General features: G+C 32.6%; 1 protein-coding gene across 1 annotated transcript; it reads left to right on the top strand.

Moving 5' to 3' along the window:
• The first annotated feature begins 4,682 nt into the window (after positions 1 to 4,682).
• Positions 4,683 to 8,600, top strand: LOC110992910 (pancreatic lipase-related protein 3-like). Its single transcript, XM_045628705.1, has 5 exons — positions 4,683 to 4,826; positions 5,741 to 6,106; positions 6,827 to 7,069; positions 7,553 to 7,675; positions 8,446 to 8,600. The coding sequence occupies exons 1-5, from the start codon at positions 4,718 to 4,720 to the stop codon at positions 8,598 to 8,600; spliced, it is 996 nt and encodes a 331-aa protein (XP_045484661.1). The 5' UTR covers positions 4,683 to 4,717.
• Positions 8,601 to 10,145: the final 1,545 nt, after the last annotated feature.

Here is a 10,145-nt window from a genome sequence, read left to right as displayed (position 1 = left end):
TCTTTTTTTATAAAGACTATGTGGAAGCTGCACAATGAAGTATTTCCGAACCAATTCGACTTGAATCCTTCAAGAAAAGAGTGTACCAATTATTAAAAGGCCGGCAGCGCTTGCGAGCCTTCTGGCAGTGTGAGTGTCCATGGGCGGCCTAGCAACAGGTGAGCCTCCTGCCCATCTGCCATCTGAAACATAAAAAATGCTATACTAGACAATTTCTTTTGCGAACTAGTGAACTGCAATCGGCTCCTGGTGGGACTTCCCTGGGATACAACCTCCAATTCTTTACAAAAATAGTACACTCCTCCCTCAAAGGCCGGTATTACTAAAATGCGCACTACTAAAATATCCACGGGCTGATAAGTGCCCGGGCGTTTTGTAGACTTGCCCGCCTATCCTATAAATAAACTCAAAAACTACTACTATATATAAAAAATAATATATATATTTAATTATATAAACGGGCCGCTGTAAAAATTAAATGCAGTGGGTACCTACCCACATGTTATCAGAATTTTAAATTCTTTGCATGTAGTGATAAAGTGAACCAGTTATTGTCACAATTCAGATATAGGGTGCTACTAATTGACTAAACTACAAGTGTGTTTATTTGTGTGATTAAAATACTTTGGCGTTTGTTAGAATTGAGAATTTTTTTTTCTTAACTTAAACCAACGCCAAAGTATTTGATATGTTTATATTGAGTGACAATTTGATATGAAAGCCGCATCTGATTACTGTAATCAAAATAATTATAAAATTGCGTTTCAAATTATCGAATTTAACTAACAATGTGTTCAAGCTCAGTTGAAAATAAGGCACTAATGAACGCATTATGTCAATTTTGACATAATTGCAGGAAACACTAACTGCAAATTTAGCCTTGGTTATAGACTTATAGTGTCACTTGTAAAACCAGTTATGTATGTGCTGTTTTTGAGTCATCGGGGCAAATACTACTATTACCCTTTCTAATGCTCTAATTTTTGGGCACTAGCGAGCAATTAGCAGGAATGTGGCCACTTGGCCATCACATGGTGTAGTGCGTTCAATCGTTGTGATTGAATTATTAAAATTATCAAGCTATACGTGGGTAACACTGAAAATGTTTAGAACTGGCCAGTTAGAAACATTTAGACATTTAGACATATTATTTATTACAAACAAAACACACACCCATAAATACACAACACAGCAGTAATCAAAGAGAAAAAATTATATAAAAGATATAAAGAGAGGTAAATTATTTTTTTCCTTTTCCCCTTCGGCCCGTCTCAAGCATATATTGCGTGTGTGCTGTGGCTGTAAATGGCCCTGGCTCAGCATTATGCTGAGGAGCAGAGTGTTCCACAGCGCTGGTCATTCTGCCAGAGACCACATCAGCTAGTTTGCGCCTCAATCGCAAAAAAAAGAATATATCAATACTCAGTAGCAAATGATAATAATAGTATTATTGAAACTCAGCAATATCGGTAACAAAGTCTTGTGTAATATGGTGTGAAGTAAATAGGTAAAATTGAAGGTTATAATAAGAATAATTGTTAAGTTTTATTATTACAATTTTTTTTTTGGCGGATTAAAAACTAGATTTCGTGGGATTTTTGTTGAGTTAATAGATAAGTTTTATAGCTGCGACTAAAATTAGACTTTAATTTAAGACTCTTCAGCGGAGGAGGGATATCATTCCAACACTTCGTCGCACTATATTTAAAACTCCCACGAAATGAAGCTGTCCGATGCTGGGGAATGGCGAACTCCGGAGTACAACTCCTTATTTGTTGCTTGTTGACATTACTACGCCAGAGGAGCTTTTTGTACAAATACTCAGGTTGTTCAGTATTTACCACATCAAATAATAAATATGCCAAATACAATTTTTGTCGACCTTTCATTGTGAGAAAATTTAAGTTATTCAAATATGGGGTGACATGTGAGCGAGGTGGTATGGTAACACAAAACCGGGCGCATGCATTTTGTACCCTCTGGATCAACCGTTCAAGATCATTTCTTATGAAAACTTTTTTTAATTTCAAATTTAGAACCCTTTGGTAACTTTATGTAGTGTATTGTCGCCAAATGTTAGGAAAGTTAAACGGCGGTGACTCAACTAACAATGCTTCTGATACATTACAAAAAACAATTGTTTTAACATTATTTAATTTGTTTGACGACTATAGAATATGTAAAATAAAAAAATAATGTTTAAAAACTGTTTTAAATCAAAATCACATTTTAAAAATGTGCAAATCTATTTCGTTTTTCTCAAAACACTTCGTCTAAACAGCTATATTTAGCATAGTATTTAGAATCTCTACGAGTAATGTAAGTGGTTAAATAATTGCAGTCACAACAATGATACAAGCGGAACTAATAACAGCTAGATATAATCGGACGCATTATTTATAGCAGCTATCTACGTACAGTTTGGACTTCGGCTTACTGTAATTTAAGTAAAAACAGAGAACAATTATAAAATATTTAAGAGACCAATGCCCGTTTCAGAAAGAACGGATGAAGTGAAGAGGCCGATGAAAAAGGCTTTGTAACAAACAAAAAAAGTTGTTCAGTAAATTTATTAGCTTCCACAATTATATTAGTTACTAATAAAACATTCTAATAATGCTATTGATTAATATAAACAAATTTAATGTATTATCCAGAACATTTTTAGTAATTTGTGATGCACTTATTTGCCAATAAATAAAGATACAGAATTATGCCTAAGAGTTTATGTTATCGTGTGAAAGTGTATGCACAAAAGTGCATTCTATTCCATAAGTCTAATAGCCAGGTGGGATGGATGTCCGACACCATAGTGGTCAAGAAATTAGACCGGGAACCAACCTATATCTATTGCATTTTTTGCAACCACCAAACCAACTAACTTCCCAAAACTGAGGGTATCTCAGAAATATTGCGTTCTTTTTCATGTGTTTTTTTTATAATGGTCCCTTTTACTGTTCATATGTTTTTAATTGCTTTGCTTAATTTGTCTAATTATTGTCTGTCTTATGTAGCTTTGCACTTCTTGCGTTATCTAATTCTTCTTTTTTCTCATAGTAACTGCACTCCCTTTTATTATATTATTTTAATTGTACTATATTTTTGTATACTTGCCACGAAGTAAATTATTAATTAAATCTCTAGTCAAAGCAGTTTACAATTTCCATTCCGGTCGAACGAAGGCATTATTTATATCCAAAGAAAAAAGTGGTAGTTAACTAAATTATAATAAGCCAGGTCCCTGGTTTCCGTATACTGTTTTAAGTGAACGAGGATGTCCGAGTTAATAATAGCAAATGTACTGCCTAGATATTTACGTGTTTTTGAAATGTCATGTAAGTACTATACGATATCCTAGAACGTTCACATCCGCGCAAGTTACAGTTAACCTGTGTGAGTACTCATACAATAAACGTCTTTGAGAGACAAATTATCAATTTAAATGATCCAAAATATTGTTTCGACTATATAATTAGCTGATAAAAGATTTCTATCATACACCTAACTAGTTTCCTCAGTTTAGTTTTTAGATTTAATGTAAGACAGTACATAAGAATATCACATTTTTATTTATTTCTCCAGCTTTTAAAGCCTTATTTTTACATGTATATTTTGGCGTATTTATGGCAGAATACAAAATACCATTTATTATCACCGCGAAGTTCGGTCTCTTTTGTATGGTTCTTAACAGGTAAAAACGCGTAATACGATAGAAGTCAAGTGCTTTTTAGATCTATTCAAGACGAAATTTTAAATCCATACATGTGAATGATATAATCAAAACGATTCTAGGATCAAATCGGATCAATCTGAAACCACCGATCACGCGGGAAAATCCTTTCACGACTTTGCTTTAGCCTACGACCTGACACAAATGGTCCCTGCGATTACGCGAATACCAGATGTGGATGGTCATAAACCCTTTGTTGGACCTTCTGCTGACTTCGCATCCGGAGAACTATCAAGTCTCTGTTGACCCGCGATTGGGTTCATCGGATCATTGTGTGGTTTATTGCCAGTTCTTCTCTTCCGTTCTACGCCCTTGAATTGAGAACTGGCAGTAAATGTAACATTAGAAGCATTTAATGTATATAAGTGTACATTATGTTACCTATATGAATAAATTATTTTTTAATTTTGAATTTTTGAAAAATAAGCTACCAAGTGATGTGGTAAATTTCTCAAATAATAAAATAAATAAATATATAAAACAGAAGCTCTCTAGGAAAGCTTATCATAAAATATCGGATTACCTTGAAGATATGGAAGCTTGGAGTTAAAAATAATTTGCTCTAGCTATTTAATTTAACTGTAACTAATATAAGAATCCTCCCATCTCGTTTTTTTTTTTTTTTTTTTAAACGAGATGGGAGGATGATATTAGGAAGATAACTGGAACAACATGGCAAAGAAAAGCCGCAGATAGACATGGATGGGAAAGCCTAGGGGAGGCCTATGCCAAAAGGCAAACTGATACCGAAAATTGAAATAAATCTAATGTATATTTGTATCAGGTTAATCAGTAATAAAGGCTATTTTTATTTTATTTTTTTATAATATAAGAATTGGAAAGAACTTGCCTTTCAAAGTGATCATTTTATTCAACCGAATAAATAAATTTTGATTTGATTTCAGTTTTAATTGGAAACCTAATTAGGCCTATTTGATATTTTCAGTACAATACTTAGCTGTGCTACATAGCTATGGGATCCTTATCATGGGCTGTGCCTGTGCTTACCTACCACCAGCTAAGTTCAGCTTCAGCTCCATCATGGAGTCCGCTCTGCCGGCTTTACATCCTATAGTTGCTGCTGGTTCTGATAGATGTAAGTAATCTTGATTCGTGGATTCACCCCAATTATTATGTTACCATACCCAATAATACCCAATATTCTCTGTTTTATGTATTATTAATAAGCATTACACATAATTTGGCTAATATATAGGGATACGTCAAACGAATGTATATAATTTCGTATAAAACAAAATAATCTTTTTAATACTGAATATCGAAACTTTTTAACTTATTAAAATTATTAACAAGAGTGTTATTCCAGTATACATTTCCGGATTTTAGACAATATCGAAAATATTTTCCATCAAGAAACTTTGTCTAAAAAATAATTTTGATAAGTGCGTTACGTATTGTGTACATTTAGATTCTCTATTAACTGTCTACATAGAAGTTCTTTTTATATAGACGTGTGTATATACCTATTTTAGAGAAAGTGATTTATAATATTTGTTAAATTTTATAGGTAAGATATCTACTATATACCGGTTAGTCCATACTTATAACATCAGAGCCCTCTGTAACTTGCAGTAGCGATACAACAGATCTCGAACACAATTTTAAGTTACCGCACCGATCCCAAAAATATTCTTTATATATAAAAAGCTTTAATGATTATATTACGTTTAACAAGAGTTATGAATTTATTCAGTGATAATTCTCTGATTTCGCTTGGGAGTTTGTAGTAAAAACGAATACAATTTCCATTTAAGGAATATTTTATCTCCTGGAGTCTGGTTGGACGTACGCTTAGATTAGTTCTATTACGAGCAATATACTGGTGAAAGTCCCCATTTGTTTTAAAATCCTTTGTATTTCTTCAAGAATATTAGTATTATTGACCGGATAGTGTCATAATGTTTAATTCCTTAAAGTCTGAAGGCAATCCTTCTGAAAATTTGATGCACAACTTTTATTCAAACTAACATATTATTAAAATATTTTCAGGTGAATCTGTCAAAAACATACTAGGCGTTACATACGAGCAGATGCAACAGAAAAACTTAAGCTTATTTAATGAAAAATTAAACATAGATTGCATAACAAAAAATGGCAATATAAAGTACAATTTCAAAACATCCCGATTAAAAAGACTGCTGAGAACAAGAAATATTATTATTTTAATACACGGTTACCTGGAATCGTCTAATGGTGAAATGGTTACTGCAATAGCACCGGAGTTGTTGAAACGTAATATTAAACTATTTGCCTTAGACGCAAGCGATGTTATAAGCTTCGAATACTTTAGGTCGTCGACTTATGTGCGTTTCATGGGAGAGATGCTGGGCAGATTGTTGAGTGATGTAATCAACAGTAAGTATATGTAACGTTTTTTGAGCTTAGTTATATATGCAGTATTACAATTGGTATTACATCCCCATCCTCCATCCTTATCATAATTTTCCTTTACAGGAAAATGCACAATATTAGCTACAAACGACAAAAACATAGTTAAATAAATAAAGTACGTCTATTTTGGAACATAAGATCATCAAGGTATCACTTATTTCACGTCATTAAATTTGAACCTATAGGCATCCCTACTCATCGGCAAAGAAGACAGAGGGTGTAAGGCCGAGAGAAAAAGCCAGCGTAAAAAAGTCTCGGTACTCTTATAAAAAAGCAAATCATCAAACAAACAAATATAGAAAATTAATTAGAAGTAGCCTACCCAGCACCAGCCTTAGGCCCTGTCAAAACATTATAGAAAAAGACTGTTAACATTTAGTTTAAGTTTTCTAGTATTGTAGAAAATTAAGTCAACATAATACATATAACTTATACGTTATAATTATTGTATATGGTAAACTGTAATTCATGTAATGTAGTAGTATTATAAGTGATAATTTTAATACTTTATTGGAGGAAAAAATATAATAAAAAAATCATAGTAAAACTATAGTGATGTATGTGTATATGTAAAAAAGAATAACGTATAAACGTCCACGGCATTGACCAACATGAATGCATGTGTATGTTTTTGTGTTTCTATATAATGGTTACTTATACGTCTAAACCGTTAAGCTATTTCAGGTGGCCAGAACTCATCGAAAATTCATCTTATTGGACATAGCCTTGGGGCACATGTTGCAGCAGTGGCCGGTCAGCAGGTGTACCGTGATACAGGCCAGAAGTTAAACAGAATAACTGGCCTAGATCCTGCAGGACCTTGCTTCAGTAACGTCAGTCTTGATAGTAGATTGGACGCCTCAGATGCTGATTTTGTTGACGTTATCCATACAAATGCTGGAATCCTCGGACTAAACGAACCTGTAGGTAAAGTTTCTTGATATTATAACTGTGTTTATCTGCTATGCTATAACCCGTTAATATAGGCTTACTTTCGATATTTAGTTCATTATGTATAGCGCACAGAACAAATTGTAATTTAAATTTTCCATCAATTACCTTCTGAATTAAATCACCTGTTGAAAATTAATCATTCAATCACAATTTTCTATATTTGTATAAAATCATACATTGATTTTCCCTATATTTTTGAACTTACAGAGAACAAATATTTGTAAAGTATATTTCAACAGATGTTTCATTGATTAGAAATGAATAATTATATTTTTAACTATCATAAAATCGTACAATATTTCTTATATTTCCATAAAAGTTATCTTAGTTGTTTTATTCGTCCTTACAAATTATATATACGGTGCCAAAAGCGAGAAGCTCAAAAATAATGAACAATCAATATTGATATTTTTATTGAACTACATATTATGTAAATATTGGTTGTCCTCTTTTTAGGTCACAAAGACTTTTACCCAAATGATGGTATGAGCCAGCCTGGCTGTATCTTATCCACATGCGATCACAGTAGAGCTTGGGAACTGTTTGCAGAATCTATAAATAAACCGGACTGTTTTCCTGGTTAGCAATCGTGTTTCATATTCCAAAACACCATTCATGTAAGATTTGCCGCACCTTACAGAGCTGATGATCTTGAAAAGTTGAAGCCTGAAACCATCTCGATCACATCAGCTTTCTTCAAATTAATAGTAAAAAAATCGAGGAGGTTTAAAAGTAGTTAGATGATTAGATTTTTTTTTTATTGATAAAAGCTTGCCAACGCTCGGAACACTGATACAGATACCGGCAAATATCTTGAACAAATGTCCTTGCCTGCGATTAGATTAGAAGCGATTTTTAGGTATCACTGGGAGGGGGACGGCGGGAGAGTGACGTGTCGTTCGCGTGATTGGTAAATCAGTTGACGTTTCTGTCTCGCGCTGCGAAACGATGCGCAAATTTTTCCCCACTCCCTTGTTTAATGCTCAAGAAGTTTGCCGGTACCTGTACATTGGTAAAAGAACAAAATCCCATTGTTTATATGATGCACTTATAGGCAAACATGACATACACGAAGAAATCAATCAAATATTCAACTAAACTCGATTTTAAAGTGATCTGTGACCAAAAAGGGTTCGGAAAGCAGAGACCAATAGAATGATGGAATGCTAGGTATCTAGAGGAAAGATATCCCAGGCTAGAGATTTTGCAGAATCTAATTCAATTATAATATTCAAATAAATGTATTATTTGGTGTCAACCCTAGACACAATAGTCACGAACTAATTTAAATTAAACGGAATATTAAAAAAAAATATAAACATGTTCAGTATTAAATTATTTCGTTTTAGCAAGAAAATGCGGAAACTGGACGTTATATCAAAATGGCGTTTGCGCTAAAAACGAAATGTCACATATGGGATATAAATCTGAAAGAGGCAGTCCAGGAATATACTTCCTCTCCACTTCATCATCAGCACCCTTCGGTTTGGGAAATTTAAATTAGTTTTGTTATTTAGTTTTAAAATATACGATATGTAGTGTAAAGATGTTTATTTATTAATTTCAAGAGAAAATTGTATTTGATCTTCCAATACATATGAATATTTGAAGTTGCCGTTGTGAAGAAAAAGTAATTTCGTATTTAGAAGTATTTGAGGGCGGAAGTCAATACAATTTCATTTTCCTTTATTCCTAAAACTTAATGATATTGCTTGGTTTCGTACTGAACGGAGATATTACTGAACATGTGTCATAATCTACTATTATGTTACATTTAAAACAGGTTATATATTATTATTGAGTGCCTGTTAGGTTCGATCCCCAGTTGTGAAAAAATGGATTTCTGTATTTATTATACATTATTTATACATTTAACACAGGCTCATTCAGTGAAGTAAACCAACTTAGACCCGAAATGTCGACGGCATGTGTTAGACACACACAATAGATCGTGAATTTCGGATTCAATTAATCTATAAATAAATTCCTTGAATTAATTTAAATAAATTATATAAATCAAATTGAATTATTCTATTAAATCCATGAAATCGTATAAAATGCAAAATAAAAAGCACGTTTCAAAACCAACAGAATTGAAACAAAAAGGGCATTGAAAACTCATAAATACTTTTGAAACTCGTTTATTTATGGCCGGCATTTCGCAAGAGTTTCATATTTTTCTTTATATTTACTTTAACGGGCATCTTTGGAAACATTTACGGAGTTTTCAAACTTTTCAATAGAAATGTATTTATATATTGGTTGGGAAATCCCAAAAAAGCAATGTAATGAAACAGTATTAAAATTGTGTTATTTAAAGCTAGTTCGCAATACCTATATTAAATTTTTGATAAACTATGTTTATTGATAATAAACACGTTATTGGATCTAAGTGTACAAACGGTCGGAATCATATCAGTATACAGAGGTCTTTTTAATCATCACATTATAAGAGCCTGTTGCACAATGTATAGATAAAGTACCAAATATCTATGCAACACATTAATTATTCGAAAGATAAAAGTTCCAAATAAGAGACTTCTGGTTTCATGACGAATAGCGCTGTCTGACAGTCGTGAAACTCAAAAATACTGTTTATCCTACCAATAAGTAATAAATAGCTTATTTGGAACTTATCCGGACATTGTGAAACAGACCCTTAGGATATCATTGGTGCTAATTAAACACCTTGCATTAAGGATGCCACCCTTTTCCGAATGAAGGCATAAAAAAAAATATATATATTTATTATGGAACATAAGATAGACGGATTTCACTTATTCCACGTCATTAAATTTGAACCTGTAGGCTTCTCTACTCATCAGCAAAGAAGGCAGAGAGTGAGGCCGAGAGAAAAATAGGTAATTTAGTAATACAGCGATTTTGTTATTAGATTTTATTTATTAATTTATTTCCAACGATAATTGTCTTAATATAAACTATGTTGTGTTAAATTATCGATAAAACAGCACCTTTCTAGTTATATATATTTCTCTCAGCAAAGTATGCTTAAAAATTTTACTAAAAATTTGTCGTCAAATTATCTCCT

Source organism: Pieris rapae, chromosome 6, assembly GCF_905147795.1.
Source record: "Pieris rapae chromosome 6, ilPieRapa1.1, whole genome shotgun sequence".
Classification (NCBI taxonomy): Eukaryota; Metazoa; Arthropoda; class Insecta; order Lepidoptera; family Pieridae; genus Pieris; species Pieris rapae.
Note: the sequence above shows the minus strand (reverse complement) of the source record. Positions and strands in the feature narration are given on the sequence as shown.

Coding starts and splice junctions, on each gene's coding strand:
- LOC110992910 (XM_045628705.1), top strand. CDS start 4,718: ATGGGCTGTGCCTGTGCTTACCTACCACCAGCTAAGTTCAGCTTCAGC. Junction 4,827..5,740: donor TGCTGCTGGTTCTGATAGAT/GTAAGTAATCTT, acceptor AAATATTTTCAG/GTGAATCTGTCAAAAACATA. Junction 6,107..6,826: donor GTTGAGTGATGTAATCAACA/GTAAGTATATGT, acceptor AAGCTATTTCAG/GTGGCCAGAACTCATCGAAA.